At 45.6% G+C, this 18894-nt stretch overlaps 1 protein-coding gene and 1 long non-coding RNA gene across 2 annotated transcripts in view; one reads left to right on the top strand and one right to left on the bottom strand.

The window, feature by feature from the left end:
- The first annotated feature begins 295 nt into the window (after positions 1-295).
- On the top strand, positions 296-18522 carry myo7ba (myosin VIIBa). The gene is made up of 46 exons (XM_086090232.1): positions 296-325; positions 862-963; positions 1086-1238; positions 2295-2479; positions 2592-2713; positions 3027-3169; positions 3234-3347; positions 3452-3605; positions 4339-4415; positions 4509-4628; positions 5160-5299; positions 5824-6034; positions 6125-6260; positions 6411-6583; positions 6712-6852; positions 6935-7093; positions 7672-7764; positions 7840-7934; positions 8002-8086; positions 8218-8436; positions 8926-9135; positions 9200-9418; positions 10008-10172; positions 10503-10796; positions 11350-11640; positions 12140-12259; positions 12323-12496; positions 13287-13514; positions 13594-13761; positions 13830-13947; positions 14393-14519; positions 14594-14754; positions 14820-15001; positions 15084-15202; positions 15281-15435; positions 15533-15686; positions 15775-15930; positions 16070-16175; positions 16241-16354; positions 16429-16516; positions 16585-16691; positions 16916-17101; positions 17267-17383; positions 17476-17559; positions 17632-17751; positions 18291-18522. Exons 1-46 carry the CDS (start codon positions 311-313, stop codon positions 18381-18383), a joined length of 6693 nt encoding a protein of 2230 aa, XP_085946358.1. The 5' UTR covers positions 296-310; the 3' UTR covers positions 18384-18522.
- Positions 7824-18894, bottom strand: part of LOC147166527 (uncharacterized) — a 31086-nt gene continuing 20015 nt past the window's right edge. The window contains exon 3 of the long non-coding RNA XR_015096569.1: positions 7824-7922. This is a non-coding gene — a long non-coding RNA (uncharacterized LOC147166527). The remainder of the gene's footprint in view (positions 7923-18894) is intronic.

Raw genomic sequence — 18894 nt, 5'->3', positions numbered from 1 at the left:
GCTATCAACCTCTTGAATCAGAAATTCAATACAGTGAAAAGATGAACCTGGTGTGTTATGTGAAGATGCTATAAATCCTAACAAGGACCAAATGCAATACAGTAGTGTGAAGTAAATCTCTGGAAATGGTCCCAGACGAGCATACGCGATTCTAGAAGCAAATTAAAACCGCGTGGGAAAAATGTTTTCAAAAGTCATAAATATCCCACGGATGACATCATCAAGTGGGCCCTGATTGCAAAAAAGATTCGTTAATGACGCTGCAAGTAATCCAAGAATTATTGTGCTTTCATTCCAGATTTCCACAGCGATGCATCTGTCCAAGGTAAACGTTTTTTTCTTTTTCTTTTTTTAGAGTCGTGATGATGCTACAGGATATGAAATCGCATCTAGAAAGTATTCACTGGGCTTCACTTTGCCCACATTTTGTTACATTCTTTATCCTCTGCCAAGACTGTGGCCGACTGAGGAGTTTTGACTCGCATCGGTATGTCCGTATCACGGCGCGTTCAAATGAATCTTTACTTTTCTAGTTAAAGATGTCAATGCTCTGTTTTAAAACATTTTATGTGAGGCCGGATCGTTCGTGCGTTTCCATTCATTTCAACGGAGACGTACGCTTTTAGTGTTTTCGGTTACAAGCATCGTAACAGAATGAATTCAATTCGTATCTCAAGTCACCACTGCACTGTAACATATTTGAAAAAAAAATCTTCAAACTTGAAAACAAAACACAAGTCTGATTATTGTAAAGGATTTGTGTACTGAATTTCAAACATTTTGATATGAGGCTGGAATATTACCAAAAATGGAAGTACTGCGAAAACTTGGATGCTCTGTACTTGTACTTTCCTCAATTAGGGGGATTTTGTGTGGGTGGACACCGGGGCCGTCCTTCCCATTGGGGCCCAGGTGAAGGTGACTGACACGGGGCAGCTTCAGCTAATCGATGATGAAGGAAAGGTAAAAATCAATCAATCAATCAATCAATAATTACATTCCAACCCCCCCCCCCCCCCCCCCGCAAAAGACAAAAATTGTCTCACTTCCGAGCGTATACATATTTTCAACGTTGCGATTTCCAGGAGCACAAGATCACAAAGCGCATCGAAGGTGGCCTCCGGCCCATGCACCCCACCTCGGTGCAGGGCGTGGATGACATGATCCGGTTGGGGGACCTGAACGAGGCCGGCCTCCTCAGGAACCTCCTGGTGCGACACAAAGACGGACACATCTACGTAAGTCCGTCCCGCCCTGCTTTTATGGGGTTCTAATCGCCCTGCTGGAAGTGCTTAAAACCGCCGCCCTGGACTTTGCTCCCCTCTTGGGGGTTTTATCACTCGTCTCCATGGTGACCGACCGGGCCGCTGCCGAGAAAAGGAAACTGAAGTGAGAGTCAGAATCGTTTTGTCACGTGTGCTTCCGCATGCTGTACATGTCAGAGTCCTCAGGACCGGTGGTGGGGCAGGAGGTAGGCCAGAGTTCCAAGGGGGGCCGTTACCAGACTTCTGCGAGTTTTTAGCCACCTGTTTATCTGTCTGTCATGGTTTAAATGAAAAAAAATAATAATATATTTTTGTTACAAAATTTTGAGTAAGATGTTACACTACATTTTCACTGAAGCAACCCCCTTCGCTCCCGGCTGATTTACTGGATTTGGACTGATTTTGCAAGGCCCACAGAATATTGTGTTCGATTGCTATAAAAACAGGGAGCCTACCAAAAGAAAGATTAGCATCTCTTCTTTCATCGGGAAAAAATGCTATTTCTATCGGTTTCCGTTTTGCAGCAATTAGCATTAGAATGTAGCTTAACTAGCTATAATAAGTTTCATCATTATTCACATATCTTTTGAAAACATTGGGGGGGAAACAGCTTGTTGCAAAATGGTCCTGGCTGATCTCTTATACTCTGCTGCCACATGCTGGACGTTTTTGTAATAACTACCATTGCTTTAAGCGACCTCTTCAGTTCAGAGTCTGCACTAAAGCCTCCTCGTTTAAAAAAACAACAACATAACAATTTTTATAAATATGTTTTTGGGACCTTGGTAATATTTCAAATGGAACGTATTCATACGTTTTTGGGAGCAAATGAGTTAAGAGTCCCTGTTCGCAGTACGGCAGATCGCAATTTTCCATTCAAATACCTTTTCTTTAAGCTCACGTGGAAACGGACAGAGTTCTATGTGATGAGAAGGACCACGGTAACCTGTTACCAACACTGACCGTGGGGGAGTACGGTGGCCCAAAAGGCTCCAAAAGACATCCAACAAACTGATTGCGTGTTTTCAGACGTACACGGGTTCTATCCTGGTGGCGGTGAACCCCTACCAGCTGTTGCCGCTCTACACGGCCGACCACGTGCACCAGTACACGGACCGGCGACTGGGCGAGCTACCGCCGCACGTCTTCGCCATCGCAGACAGCTGTTTCTTCAAAATGCGCCGCAACCACAGGAACCAATGCTGCGTCATCAGGTTTGGCGACCTCTCGTGCGCCTTAGCTAGAACCTGCGACTGTGTTCTTACCATGCGAGTCGTCTTGTGCGAGAAGTGCTCATGACGGTTTTGTGCGCCGTTGCCGCCACAGTGGAGAATCGGGGGCCGGCAAAACGGAGAGCACCAAACTCATGCTGCAGTTCCTGGCGGCGGTAAGCGGCCAGCACTCCTGGATTGAGCAGCAGATCCTGGAGGCCAATCCCATCTTGGAAGGTAACAAACCCCAAGGGGTTTTTCCTTGGCTCAAATTGAGGCAGAGGTACCAGTTTTTGAGCCAGAGTTGGCCTGACATTAGGTGGGGGCCGCTGCCTACAGGATTTAAACATAGGGGAAACCCTCGAGGTGATACGGTGGCCAGGTTGTAACATCCACCTCCTCCACTCCTCCTGAGTCCTGAGGTTGGGAGTGCAAATCCGGCCGATGGGCTATACCTGACACTAAATAGTCCTTCGGTGTGAATGGTTGTTGGTCTATATGTGACCCGTCCAGTCCATGGTGTGTTCCAAAGTCTTTTGATACCCCACAGCCTTTGGGAACGCGAAAACCATCCGCAATGACAACTCCAGCCGCTTCGGCAAGTACATCGACATTAACTTCACCAAAGGCGGCGCCATCGAAGGGGCTCGCATCGAGCAGTACCTGCTGGAGAAGTCCAGGGTGTGTCGTCAGGTAAGCTCCGAGGACCACGGGAAACAAATTCCAGTCCTGAAGTTGAAGAAGGTTTGCTTTCCAGGCACCCGAGGAGAGGAACTACCATGTTTTCTACTACATGCTGATGGGAATGCCGGCCGAGCAGAAGAAGATCCTTTCGCTGGGGACCGCTGCGCAGTACAATTACTTGACCATGGTACTGGACCCCGTCTAGAAAGACTCCTCTTACTTAAGTACAGTAAGGAAGTATTCGTACTTGTTTGCTTATCACCAATGCACGCAACTGTACTGCGTAAACAGGGGAAGTGCACCAGCTGCGAGGGTCGCGACGATGTTAAGGAATACGCTCACTTCCGCTCGGCGCTGAAGATCCTCATGTTCGGCGAAAACGATACCTGGGAAATCTGCAAGCTGCTCGCAGCCATCCTGCACATCGGCAATGTCAACTTTGAAGGTGAGAGAGGTCTAAGGTCAGCGTGTTTAGAGTTTTGGTCCTTACTTTGTCTCAGCTCCTGAAATTCTTGGTCTTGATTTGGTTTTGGCTCCTCAAAGTCTTGGTCTTCTCAAGGTCTTGGTATTTCACTTGTCTCAGTTACTAAAATATTGGTCTTGATTTGGTTTTGGCTACTCAAAGTCTTGGTTCTTGAACTTCTTGTTGTTAAATTCTCAAAGTCTTGGTATTTGACCTGGTCTTGGCTCCTCAAAATCTTACTCTTGACTCATCCTTAATGCCTCAAAGTCTTGGGGTTTGATTCAGCTCTCCAAATTGTGATCTTGACTTGGTCCTGGTTCCTCAGAGTTTTGATTTGGTCTCTTCTCCTCAAATATTTGGTTTTGACATGGTCTCGGCTTCTTAAAAACTTAGTCTTGACATGGTTCTAATTCTGTAAAGTCTTTTTCTTAAGACGTGGTTTCAACCCTTCAAAATCTTGAACTTGGTCTCAATCTCAATCTTCGGGTCTTGCTGTTGACATATCCTCAACCCTCAGTCTTGCTCTGGACTTGGCCTCAACCCCTTAAAGTCTTGATCAAGGTCTCTCATAGTCTTCGCTTTTGACCTGGTCCCAGCTCCTAAAAGTCTTGTTTTGACTTCATTGCAACCCATCAAATTCTTCTTCTTAGTTCCTTAAAGTCATGGTCTTGACTTGTCTTCAAGCCTAAACTGATGCCACCCCCCTCAATTTCAGGGACCATCGTAAACAACCTGGAGGGCTGCGAAATCCTGCCGTCAATGCATTTCGACATGGTCAGCCAACTTTTGGAGGTGAGAAAATATATTTGGTAGCAAATGCGAGTTAGTTGTTGTTGTTGTCGTTAAAGGTTGACAACACTTCCTGTGATTGCCCTCGTCCATTAGGTGGACCCTAAAGTTCTGGAGAAGAGTCTGACTCAACGTTCCTTCATGACTATTAGGGAGAGTGTGAGCAAAGTTCTGACCTCAGCACAGGCCCTCGATGGCAGAGACGCCTTTGTTAAGGTAACAGGAAGTCACTCCTTAACTTTTGCTTTTAAATGTGTGATTCTGGTTGACAACGTAATTACTGTGCTTCAGTGTAACCAACATAAATGCAAGCAAATAGGTTAAAAAAAAAAAAAAAAAAGTCTTGGTCTTGCTCTCCAACTCTCAAAATCTTCGCCTCGATTTAATTTTTGCTCCTCAGAGATTTCGTCTTCTTGGTCTCACTTAAAGTCTTAACTTTGGTCTCTGCTCTTAATGTCTTGATCTTGACTTCTTCTTTGCGCCTTCAAATCTTGGTCTTGTCTTAGTCCCCCAACCCCCAAAGTCTAAGCCTCGACTTGAGCTTCTCAGGGTCTTGGTCTTGATTTGATCTGACTCTTACTTAAATAGTAGTTTAACGAGAATGTAAGAAGCCTTAAAGAGTGTAACAAGTGTATATTTTGTTCTGTTGATAATCTGCTGCGTGTGCGTGTGCGCGCGCGCGCGAACCTCTTGTGTTTCGATGGACACACTTCATGACTGAAATTATTTTCCTTTATGGTCGGCCAGGCTATTTACGGCCGTCTTTTTATTTGGGTGGTGGGCAAAATCAATGCGGCCATTCACAAGCCAAGCGGGGAGTCCGACGAGGTCAGGCAGTCCATCGGCCTCCTTGACATCTTCGGCTTCGAGAATTTCAACACAAACAGGTCAGTGTTCACTTCCTCCAGAGTCCATGTTTTCTGGCATAGATCTATCATCCGTCTCCTTATCGATGTTGTTTTTGTATCTTTAAAGAGATGGCAAAAGTACTCAAACTGTATTTAAGTAGAAGTACAGATGTAGAGTATTTGTGTAAAAAAAAAAAAGAGACAAAAATAGTCAGAAAATTAAATACCGTGGCACCTTGACTTCCGATTGCCTCGCCTTATATTTTTCATTTATTTCTTTTTTTGCCTTGTGTTGTAAGGTTGCTAATGGCAACAAAGCAATACTGTTATTTTCAATCTCTATTGTAACAAAAACAATTGTGGTGTTTTTAGGGGGGACTGGAGCGGATTAATGGCATTTCAGTTGATCACAATGGGGAATATTAATTTGATATATGAGTAAACTGAGTTACCGTACGAGCTCGGTCGCAAGACTAACTCGTAAGTCAAGGCGCCGCCGTATGTAGGCGAAGTACAGTCCAAATAAAGACTTATTTGTACTTCGTCACTTCTCACCACTGCAGCTTTGAGCAGCTCTGCATCAACTACGCCAACGAGCAGCTCCAGCAGTTTTTCGTCAGGCACGTGTTCAAGCTGGAGCAGGAGGAGTATGCCCGGGAAAGCATCGTGTGGGAGCGCATCGACTACAAGGACAACCAGGAAACTTTGGATGTGCTTGCCAATAAGGCTCTCAACATACTGGCCCTCATAGACGAAGAAAGCAACTTCCCCAAGGTCCAAAATCTCTCGGTCAAAACATTCCTGTTTTATGATCAGGTTCAAAGTGTTTTTGTTTTGTTTTTGTTTTCCGGTCTGACTCTTCAGGGAACCGATACAACCATGCTCCAAAAAATGAATCAGGTCCATGGGAAGGGGAGCATCTACATTTCCCCCAAGAATAACTACGAGACTCAATTTGGAGTCAATCATTTTGCAGGTGTTGTCTACTACGACTCCAAAGGTACTTAAAAACTAGCCCACGGCATGGCAACCATCAAAGTCTGGCTTAAGTCAAGTTCTGGTTTTAAGACATGGTTTGGGTTTCACGACAGAATTAGGGTTTCAAAGTCTCACATAAAACAATGACCATTCATACTTGTTTGTTCCCAAGGTTTCCTAGAGAAGAACCGCGACGCCCTGAGCCCAGACCTCATCCAGCTGGTGGAGACATCCAGTAACAAGTTGCTCAAGATGGTTTTTCAGAAGGACATGTGCAACGACAACAGCACCAAGAACACGGCCAACCCCAGGATGGTCATCAACACACCCAAGAACACACTAAGGGTCAGTTATCATTACCCGCTGGTTAGAAACCATAATGCTATCTTGAAACCGAAACCCTGTCCTGAAACCTTAATTTCAAAACCTGACTTGGTGTAAGTAATAGTGTGTCGTATGTTTGTGTGCGACAGCAAGCCAACGACGGCAAGAAGCGAGTTCCCACGCTGACTGGTCAATTCCGCCAATCCCTAGAATCTCTGATGAAAACCCTGACGGTGTGTCAGCCGTACTTCATCCGATGCATCAAACCCAACGACTTCAAGAAGCCAATGGTTAGCACAACCCAACCTAACGCATAACAATCGAGAACACGCACACATTTATTTGTGTGTTTTCTTGTGTGTGTGTATTCAGCTGTTTGACAGAGAATTGTGCCTGCGTCAGCTGCGCTACTCCGGCATGATGGAGACCATCAGGATCCGCAAATCTGGTTATCCAGTACGCTACACATTTGACGAGTTCCTGGACCGCTACAGGGTTCTTCTCAAGACCTACATCTGTGACCCACAAAAGGTGCGTGGATTTGTTGGATACTTCAATTCTTGGTCTTCTTGACTCTGTCTTACCTCTTGCATTATTTGTCTTAAATTGGTCTTGACTTGGTGTTGGTTCTCAAACTGTTGGTCTTGGCTCTGGTTTTTGCATATTCTCTGCACCCCAAAGTCTTGTTCTTGGCTCATTCTCAAACTGTTGGTCTTGACTTGGTCTCAACCCTCAAATTTTTGTCTTGACTAGACATCTTGGTCTTGTCTCTTGACTTTTTAACATTTCAGCGAGGTTCCTCAGTCTGGTTCCAACCATCCCAGCCTTGTCCTTGACTTGGTCTTCACTATTCAATATCTTGGTTTGGCTCCTTAAAGTCAAGGTCTTGACTAATTGTTGGCTCCTCAGTGCTTTTGTTTTGACTTGGCCTCAACCCCTACATTTCTTGGTCTTGACTTCTCAATGTTCTTGTCTTGCCCATGGTCTACAGTCTTTAAAGTCTTGTTTGGTTCCTCATAGTCCTAACTTGCCCTCCAACCGCACAAATTATTGCTCTGGAGATGGTTTTGTCTCCTCAAATGATTCTTTTTCCTACTTTGTTTGGGCAGGAAAGCAAAGAGAAATGCTGCGAAAGCATCTGCGAGTCTGTGCTGGCCGGAGAGGGTGACTGGAAGACTGGAAAGACAAAGATCTTCTTGAAGGTGAGCTGACTTTGAATGATGAATGAATGATATGACAAAAAAAGACCTTTAACATCATAAACAAATGGCCTTTAGGACTTCCACGACACCATGCTGGAAGTGGAGCGGATGAAAGAACTGAACGCCAAGGCACTTTTGATCCAGAAGGTTCTAAAAGGCTACAAATACAGGTAGAAGCGATAAGATATCAATCGCATGTATTGTGATCAGTATTATTGATGAGACGTTTTTTTGCAGGAAAAATTTCATAAAGAAAAGAGCAGCTGCTCTCGTCATTCAGAAGCATTGGCGAGGACACAAAGGGAGACAAGTGTACCGTGTGGTGAGTCCAGGCAACAGTCTTATTGCACGTTATTCACAAAAAAGTTGGAAACGTTAGCTCAATATCCCTTTTTTATACTACCACTAACCATTAACGATACATTTATCCTTCACTCTTGATGTGATTTTTAGGTCCAGAAGGGTTTTGCCAGGCTGCAGGCACAAATTCGCTCCCGCCAGCTACACCGCCAGTACAAGAGAAAGCGGCAGGCGGCCATCTTGTTGCAGGCACAGGTGCGGGGCTACGTGGCCCGCAAGGACTGGAAGCGCAAGAGGGACGCCGTGGTCTTCCTGCAGGCGCACACCAGAGGCCTGCTGGCCAGGAAGGCTCTCAACAACATGAGGAGAATTGTAAGGCCAACGTCAGCGTCGGACAGTTTCAAGCTAGCGTTATAGTTTTAAACAAGGTTTATTGTTTTAAAGGAGGGTTTCGAGACAGGGTTAGGGTTTCAAATCTGAATTAAAGTTTTAGCAAGTGCTCGTGTTTCAAATGAGTTTCAGAGCTTCAAACAAGGGTAAGTAAGGGTTTCAAATATGTGACTTAAGACTGTTATGATTTCAAATGAGGTTTTCAAAGGAGGGTTTTGCTTGATTAATTATTGCTTGAAAAAAAGGGTTACAGTTTGAAGAGTTTTAAAGATGGATTAGTTCAAATGTGTGTTCCACAGTTAATGTCCTTGACCTATGTGTAAGGCATGAATTTTTTTCCTGATCTTTGTCTGTAGACATGGTTTTATATCTATCTATCTATACCTTAATATTAAATGTATTCATCTATATACTGTATGTGTGTATATATATATATATATATATTTATGAGTATCCATCTATACTTTTAAGCATCTGTCAGCTAAAGAGAAAGAGGCCGAGCGTTTGGCCATACTGAAACGTCAGAAGCATCTTGAGGACGTGCTCAGGCAGGAGAAGGAGAAGGAGATGGAGGCCCAAGCCCAGTCCGAGTCCATCATGGATAAGCAGATGGACGACATCTTTGGCTTCCTGCCCGTCATGGTGGGGGGCCAAGAGGGGCAGGCACCCGAAGGATTCGAGGTGAGGACTACAAAACTCCCCCAAGTCCTGCTTTGAGTCAACATATACTTTGTGTGCTTTCAAGACCTTGGAGAACAACAAGCGGGTTCTCCTGGAGGAGATCGACATTGACAGTATCTCTATTGAGGACGAAGACCTGCCCGAAGAGGACCAGGACGACCTGGACGATTACCCCTTCTCCAAATTGGCGTCAATGTACTTCCAGGGCGGTGCGACGCCTTCGCACATCCGCCAGAGGCTGAGACGGCCGCTGCTCTACCATGAGGATGAAGGAGATGTCCTGGTGCGTCCCCATTCATTAACAGCTCTTTTCAGACTGGCCGGGAAGTCGGTATCTTAGTTTTCTGCTTGGCAAGCTACCCAGCTGGCAGCTAGCGCGAGAAGCTAACATAGAAGCCTACATCTTCATACTGATGTACAATTAAAATATATCACACATAAAACACTGCGCTTGATCACAAAGCGACAAGCATAAGCTAGCGAACTCGTTGGCTGAGCGTGAGAAGCACTTTAAATCTTCAGACTCACTTAAAACACATTAAAACGCTCTAATTTGCGGTCAGTTGCTTGCGGTCATCAGCTAGCGGCACGAAGCTAATAAAGGACTCGATGACAGACTGGATCTCGGTATGTGAGGTTATGTCAGCTATGAAAGATGAGAAACTAATATAAACGTAATGTAAACTACTTATCATAATACAAAATATACATTCTGCATTTTAATCACTATGCGTTAGCGACAAACTAGCAACTAGCTCATTAGTGACTTCCCATTTGTCTGGAACGTAGCCCCAATCATTTCTCAAGTTTAGCTCCTTCCCTCATGATGACATCATTTGATTGCTCCTGTTCTGTTCTTGTGTGGTTACCAGGCCTCGCTGACAGTTTGGTGGATCATCTTGAGGTTCATGGGGGATCTTCCTGAGCCTAAAATGCAATTCCAGGTCCAGCGAAGCTCTTCACAGGAGCGCTTTCTCACCCAGGATGTCATCAACAGAAAGGACAGACGTCTCAGTCACATGGTTGGGCTAGATCAGGTACAAAGCCCTTGCAATACATCCTTCATGGTGTACTAGTACACATGGCTGGGATTAATTCCAGCCAAACTGGTTCTGGTGTTGGTTTTCTACTTCTTCCAAAGAAAAATGCAAAATGTTGTGGCTAGAGAATGACTTACTCCTGGCATTGATTTTGGTACTTGGACTACTTGGGAAGAATGTTACTATTACTTAATAGTGCCAGGGTTTACGTTTCAAGTCTCAAATAGGGTTTCCAGGGTTAGAGTTTCAAAGTAGGGATCTGCTAAACCAATTTAGCAAAAATGCTGCATCTTAATGACGCCTGCAATTACTATCTTTGTGTTTTAGCGTGTGCTCCGGAACAAAAAGGACCCACAGCCTTCTCCTGTTCAAGAGGAGTCCACTCCTAACAGAAAATCCTCCATCTTCACGGATCTACTGTCCAGAAACAAGAGGGCAGCTCCTAGTGAGGCAACCTCAAATGCCAAGGTCTACACTGTCCCTGAAGGGAACCCTCGCACTAGGAAGGGCTCCACCTTCACGGACCTACTCTCCCGGAGTCGGAAAACATCTAGCGTTCAGGAAAATGGAATCCCCAAATCCTCGGCCAGCTTCCGGAAGCAGTCCATCATCATGGAAGAGGTGAGACTGAGACCATTAAACCATTTGATGTCACACATACCTCCAGGTCGTAGGTATCAAATTCCGGTCCTCGAGGTCCACAATCCTGCAGGTTTTGGATGTAACCCATCTCCAACACAGCTGATATATGATCATTTCATCAGCAAGCTCTGCATAAGCCTGATATTGATCCTGTTGATTGGAATCAGCTTGTGTTGGAAGAGGGATGCCTCCAAAACCTGCAGGATTGCTGCCCTCAAGGACCGGAGTTTGACATCTATGCTCCAGGTGTTCATAGCTCCGGTGGCAACACTAGTAAACAAACCCTTAGCCTTCTCTACAACTGTAGTTTGAATGTGTGATATGCCAGTTGCGAAGATGTTACCTGAGGTAAATTACTCTGAAAAGAGATAAAACGCTGGCCATAATTTATTTTAACAGTTAAAATATTAACGGTATAAAAGTTTTTGTCTTAATTTCAGACCAAGTCAGTGGTAGGGAGTCTTTCTGCCACCTCGAAGTAGCTGGCTTCATTGTTTACAAAAATTACAAAAAAGCTCATTATTCCCTTTAGTCTGAGGATCAGACCGAGGTGTCCAAGGCTACGGCCCTACAGAGTGTGAAGGAGGATGACGGCGACTTCATGATCGGTGAGGGTCCCACCCTGGACCGTCTCCTGACGTCTCTGGAGAAGCTGCACATCATCGTGGGATATGCCATAGTTCGGCGCGACCTCAGGGATGAGATTTATTGCCAGATCTGCAAGCAGCTGCAGGACAACAACAACCGTAACAGCTATTTCCGAGGATGGATCCTGCTCTCACTCTGTCTGGGCGTCTTCCCGCCCAGTGAACGGATTATAAGGGTGAGGAGGCCATTTTGACACTGTGGCACTATTTTGACATTCAGAAGCTAACATAGAAGTCTACGCCTTCACTCTGATGAATTGTAAAACTTGAAATAAATACGAGTCTTACCTTTTATTTGTAAAAGGGGCTAACCAATCGGTGACTGCCTCGTTAGTTAGTGACTAAGAGACAGACAGCGGCTAGATAGTTAGTGGCTAGTAAGCATGAGAAAATACTGAATCAGCTGACATAGCAGTCTACATCTTCACATTAATTTAATGTAAAATGTCAGACATGATACACATAACACAATACAATACACTCTGCCTTTTGTTCACAAGTGACCAACGTGGCAGCTAATCATTTGGGGGCTCGCTTAGCAAGCGGCTAGCAATCATGAGAAGTCAAGATCAGCAGACTAATGTAATAGAAAACATTAAAACATACGTTTGGGAATCCTTGCTTTACAATTCCACCGTTGCAAATTTCCCCCTCCCTGCTCTTGTGTTGGGACAGTACATCCAGAGTTTCATCCGTTCCGCTCCGAGCGGCTATGCGTCCTACTGTGCCGAAAGGCTACGCCGCACCCTCACCAACGGCCCGCGAGGGGAGCCACCGGCCTGGCTCGAGCTACAGGTACTGCGACAGATTCAGCGCTAATTTCATGGAGCGGGTTTACTAATTTTATTACCGTGACAGGCAACCAAGACAAAGAAGCCCATGGTGGTGTCAGTCACGCTCATGGACGGACGCTCCCTCAACCTTCCCGTGGATTCAGCGTCCACATCTAAGGAGCTCTGCCAGCTCCTCGCCAACAAAGTCAAGCTTCAAGACACGTTTGGGTTTTCCCTCTATGTTGCTCTGTATGAAAAGGTAAATATCAGTCAGAGGTGGGAAGTCACATACTATATGTTCAAATCATAAGTTTCAAGTGTTGACCAAGTTTGAACAGTCCTGATTTACTGTTGAAGTTGAGGCTGTGTTAAATTACAAACAGATTGAATGAAGTCATTACTTGGATTAAGCAAGTCATAAGTCAAGTCATACAGTCTTTCTCAGTCACAACATCACGTACTGGAGTTTGTTAATGGTTCCAAACCAGGCCCTGTATTGCCCATTATTTTTTTTGTCTACTCAATTAAAGGCATAACCGACATAAGTTATCGGTTAGCTAAGTTGTGAAGTTAGCATACTGTAGTTTACCTGTCTTTGTGGCTTTTTAGAGTTACAGCTGAAGTTTAATGTCATTGTAGTCATGTATTTTATCTGAGTTGTCTTTTTTTCATGATTTGAATCTAAATCTGCGTCTCTGCCTCAATGAGACTTGCTTAATGAGGTCGCTTCTGCATTCCACATTGTAGCATACGGTGGGTTTCCTGGTCGGATGACTGAAAAAAGAACTCTTCTTTCCAAAACAAAACAATCGGTGAAATGTCCTGTAAACAGGAAGGATTTGTTGTCAAGTTGAATATTTAATAGATTTTAGTCAAGCAAGTACCACCTACCCACGAAAATTGGCTTGTGACTTGTGACTGACTTGTGTCAAGTCGTGTAACTTAAGTCCCACACCTCTATTATCAGTGAGACCTTATCTGGGGTCAACGTGGAGCTAAGATACCATAACCATACCCATAGCCATAACTTGTGGACTCTCATTGCCAAGGTGTGGGCACTGGGCGGCGGCCGTGAGCATGTGATGGACGCCATCTCCCAGTGTGAGCAAGAGGTGAAGCGGCGCGGCGGGCAGGAGCAGCACGCGCCCTGGCGCCTCTTCTTCCGCAAGGAGATCTTCACGCCATGGCACGATTGTACCGAGGACAAGATCAGCACGGAGCTCATCTATCGGCAGGTCGTCCACGGCCTGAAGTTCGGAGAGTACCAAATGGAGAAGGTGAGCTCCAACCTGGATGATGCTGATGCTCCGTTAGCAAACTGTTTACGTTTTGTGTTCCCTTCTGAAATCAACGCAGGAAGATGATTTTGTCGACCTCACTGCCAAGCATCTCTATATCCAGCACGGCTCGGATGACAGCAACGAGGCAGTGAAGGAGGCAGTGCAGGCCTGCATCAGCAACTCGCTGCTGGAGGCCAAGTCTGAAGGCAAATGGGTGCAAATGGTTAGCACAGCCCACGCTCAGGTAAGTTGCATTCCTCTATTGTCATCCCTCAGGCCCTGGTGTTTGATGTTGGGCTTCTTTTGTGCAAGGGTTCCTTCCTGAGTTCCTTGCAAAAAGTGGATTCTGTGAAGGCGGAGATTGTGGATTACGCCCGTGAAAAGTGGCCCATTTTCTTCTCCAGATTCTTTGAGGTGGTCAAGCTGTCAGGTAGGACTTCAGTCCATCAGGTATCAATGAGCAGGGAACTAAGTAAGAGAGACAGAGGATGTCCAATAATAGGACGATCACTCTCTTCAACCTCCTTGGGAATACTGCTGAGCAGAATCTGACCAGGATTTGAACCTCCGATACTGAAGGTGCAATAAGGTCTTTGTCCCGGTCATGTAGCACTGAACCAGCTATACACCCACAGAAGCATGACTGCCACTGCCAGGCCTTAGAATTTTCATGTTCTTATGTTCATAAGGATAAAGGAGATTATGGCCCTGCAAGTCCACTTCTGATCAGCAAAAATGGAATCGAGGCAACTGGATTTTTCATAGTTGTTGAAGATTGTTTCACTTTTATCCCAAAAATCTTTTTCCCTCACAACGGTTAGGCATGGAGTCAACCTAAAATTTAGAACTGAAGAAGCCTTCTGGTATGTTTCCAGGTCCCCCACTGCCAAAGAACAAGTTCATCGTGGCCATCAACTGGACTGGCATCACCTTCCTGGATGAGCGAGAAAAGAGGCTGCTGGAACTCTCCTTCCCAGAAGTAACCGGCGTTAACTCCACGAGGTAGAGACCAGAAAACAAGAAGGGATTCGAGGGTACCTCAGTCCTGAAAACTAGATACATATTTTCTTATCCAGGAGCGCTAAAGGCCCAGCAGTGTCTTTGCTGACTCTGAAGGGAGACTTCACTCTGAGTGGATCCACGGCAGAGGACATGGCTGAGCTGGTCACCATGTTCCTCAGCGGACTGACTGAGCGCTCGCAGTATGCCGTGACCCTGAAGGAGATGGAGAAGCAAGGTTTGTCACAGCGTCACTGGCTGTGTTGATTGATAACCACTTCACTACGTCCGTCCTTCTGTCAGATGATCCAACGTTTCTCAGCTTTAAGAAGGGCGAGCTCATCATCATACTTAAAGACAATGAGTTCTCGCAGCAACGCGGCTGGATAAATGGGCAAAATGACAGAACAGGAAAAATGGGGGCCGTTCCCTTGGAGGCCATCTCAATCATGCCAACGCTCAACAAACCCACAAACGTAGCCATGGTATAGAGACAGATTGATTTAGTGCGTCTTCTCTGAGCTGGCTTTGTGTTGTTAAAATGTTGGTTTTCCATCTCCATGCCAGAGCCTCTTCAGCCTGTCCCCCAACCAGCGGCAGACCATCCTGGCCAACCAGAAAGAGACGGGTACAGTAGAGCGACTAGCTCCATTTACTCTGAGGGAGTTCTCCCTTGAGTACTTCAGGTATTTTCACCTTGTTCATGATAACCTTGATCCGCCTGTGGAGACTTTAGGAAAGACCTTGTGCCCATGATCCTACAGGCAGCCGGCAAAGGATGTAAACCGACAGGTGATGTCACGAAACGCTGCTCCCGAGAGGCTGTGGTTGAACTCGCGTGAGCCCATAAGACAGCCGCTTCTCAAGAAGCTGGTGGGCAACTCAGAGTTGAGCCACAAAGCCTGTCTGGCCTTTACCGATATCCTTTTGATGATGCCATTTTGCATCTCCACAAGTTTAAAAATGGATTCACCAGAATCCAAATGTGCCTATTTCTTCCCTGACTCAATGTGCACCCCTCTTAAAGTACATGGGCGATTACCCTACCAAGCAGGTACAGAGTCCCCTCGAACTCACCGACCAGATCTTTGAGCCCGCCACGGAAAACGAGACCCTCAGAGATGAGATCTACTGCCAGATTATGAAGCAGATGAGCAGCAATAACAACCGGTAAGGTTCCACCACATTCTTGTGATTATGAGCACCAGATGTTGGTACTTGTATCGCTATCAAACTCCTGTTATTAATCCATTTGCAGGTTCAGTGTGGAGCAGGGGTGGCAGCTGCTGTGGTTGTGCTGCGGCCTCTTCCCTCCCAGCCAGTCACTTCTGAAGCATGCTCAACGGTTCCTCGAGTCACGGCGCATGGAGCCGCTGGCCTCCGACTGCCTGCAACGACTGCAGAGCTCTTTGAGGTCAGGATGAGCCACGGGGGTGGTTCAACATAAACATTGGGAAGAAAAACACGAGCGCTGAACATAAACAGACACACACAACACTGCAGAACACAGACATGGAAGCATTGACTTGTAACGTCAAACATAATCTGTCCAGGATGGAGCCCAGGAAGCTTCCGCCGCACCAGGTAGAAGTGAATGCTATCCAGCAGAACAGCACGCAGATCTACCACAAAGTCCACTTCCCCAATGACACGGGGGAGGTACGACAATCTCGCGTCGCACGCTTAATGCTAGAGAAGAACCTCACCATGTGTCCTATGTGTAGATCTTTGAGGTGGCGACCAGCACCAAGAGCAGAGATCTCATTAGGAACATTTCCAACAAGCTGCAACTGACTTCAGCTGACGGCTTCAGCCTTTTCATAAAGACGCACGATAAGGTCTTGTGATACCTCTCTTTTCACAACATACTGAAGCATTTCCTGTGGCTTTAATCAGTTGTTTTCCTTTGTAGGTCCTGAGTCTGAACGATAGCGACTACTTCTTTGACAGTCTGAGGCAGATCACAGACTGGTCCAAAAAGAGCAAACGCATTAAAGACGGTAATTCTTGGACACACCTGATGATATTTTACGTGGACATTTTTTGAGCACATTTGTGGGTTCTGCAGGTGGTCAAGTCAGTATGCCCTACTTGGTCTTCTTCATGAGGAAGCTGTGGTTCAACGTGATCCCTGGCAGAAGCCTGGAGGCCGACCTCATCTTTCACTTCCCTCAGGTGCAGAACCAATAAAGTGACTTAAGTCCCAGCACCAGTGCACATACAGTATACACGGTCTTGTTAAAATTTGTAAGACCTCAAGAAGACATGCTTGAAAAGACGCAGCAAGTCTTCCATTTTGGTTCAAAGTTTCCATTTTAGGCTCAATGTTGTCTGTTTCCTGGTCTGCTTCAAAAAAGAGATTTTGTCCAATTGCCACCAAATTTGTCTGTGTTTTCCAGGAAGTCCCTAAGTACCTGAGGGGCTACCACGTGTGCACCAAGGACGACATGGTCAACATCGCTTCTCTGCTCTTCCGCATTAAAGTTGGTAATGACAAGAGTCAGTTTGTGACCATCCCCAAGATGCTGAAAGAACTCTTACCCGGTGACCAGCTCAAGACATTTTCTGAGAACGATTGGAAGAAGGTACGACTGTGTTATTTAACCACAATCTCTTTGGCCGCTTTTGCTAGCCAAAACAGCTAGCGCATACAAGTCTCCCGATATAGTGCATCTTGTAAATGAGTTCCTTGCGTGTCCTTATGTTTCACTGAGCTACGTGACTCATTGTTTTTGTTTTGTCGACATCAGAACATCGTGGCATCTTTCAATAAGCAAGCAGGAACGACAGTGGAGGAAGCAAAGGTGGCGTTCCTGAAGGTGGTTTCTCGCTGGCCAACTTTTGGCTGTGCCTTCTTTGAAGTGAAGGTGACCCCCTCCCCCCGCTCCTCCATTCGTATATATATTCGCTTCGCTTAGTGACAACCACGAAGACGTCTTCTCCTTTTCCATCATTTCAGCAAACATCCGAGCCAAATTTTCCGGACATTGTGCGGATCGCCATCAGCAAGCAAGGACTCACCATCATACACCCCAAAACCAAGGTCAGACGGATGCTTTCACGCGGCGGTGATGAATGCCATCCATGTTGCTAAGACATCTGTTGTCTCATGTAGGAAGTGTTGGCAAACCACCCGTTTAACCGCATCGCCAACTGGTGCAGCGGCAGCACGTATTTCCACATGACCATCGGCAGCTTGGTGAAGGGCAGCAAATTCCTGTGCGAAACGTCGCTGGTGAGCTCTTTGTGTGCTTACCAACCAACCTTCCAAGTCCAAGTTCCATATAAGGACTTCTGCAAGGACACACAGGACGTTTGCTGTTGAAGAGACCGTTTTGGGGGTCATTTTGGTCATTTCGTGGGGGGCCTTGAAAACAAACTTGTCGTAGAGAACTTTTCACATTGCTCTCAAATTTGAGCATTATGGTAAAGTTTGATGACTCGTCCCAGGGCTCAAAACTTATCGCACCACATTTTTTAAAATTCAACACCCAAAGCCAGGGTTCCTTCAAAGAAACACTTTCTGAGATTTTGTCTGATTGCTACCAAATTTGAGCCACGTATGCTTGATCGTTCGGGGACGCTACATTTTTAGGGATTTGAGTTTGTAACAGTACCAGAATTGTCAGCCATAAAAGCTACAAACTCTTAATAGCGCCAATCTCCAAAATTCTGAGGATGGAGCTCAAATCTGATGAGTTGGCAAGTAACCTTAACTATGTGTATGTTCCCATTTCATCTGACTGAACCACTATTTTGCATCTGTCCAAAAAGGGCTACAAGATGGACGACCTCATCACCTCCTACGTCAACATGTACGTGCAAGAGAGGAGGCCAGTGCAGACCAGGAACCAGCGCTTCAACTGACAGCTGCACGTCCAGCGAGACTCCTCACTGCGTATGGAGACAAATTATTCTCAAAAATTTATATATCTGTGAAAGTGTCGCAAATCTACTCCACGGAGAGCTGGAATGAAATTTAAGTATTTATTCAAGTTCCTTGTAATCATACATGTATTCCTTTACTTGATCTGATTTGATTCGTCACTAATAAATGTTTATTTTATGCACACAGAATAAATGTTTCCTCCAGAAATTGTTATCTACCTGCCTCAATTAAAATCATGAAACATAAATTATAACTACACCCCCCCCCCCCCCCAAACCCCCCATCCACCCATTTTCTCTACCGCTTATCTTGTTTTTAGAGTCACACGAAGCTGGACAACATCCTGGACTGGTTGCCAGCCGGTCACTGAGCCACATACAGAGAAAAACTAATAAAAATACATTTAAGGGATATTTGACTCGTTGAGCCATTTTCAGCAGCTAATTTTTTTAATATTTTGTCCAGAATGAATCTGGTAACTTCCTTATT

This window comes from Leptonotus elevatus, chromosome 11 (assembly GCF_054856555.1).
Source record: "Leptonotus elevatus isolate MCC_2025b chromosome 11, RoL_Lele_1.0, whole genome shotgun sequence".
NCBI classification, from domain to species: Eukaryota; Metazoa; Chordata; class Actinopteri; order Syngnathiformes; family Syngnathidae; genus Leptonotus; species Leptonotus elevatus.
Note: the sequence above shows the minus strand (reverse complement) of the source record. Positions and strands in the feature narration are given on the sequence as shown.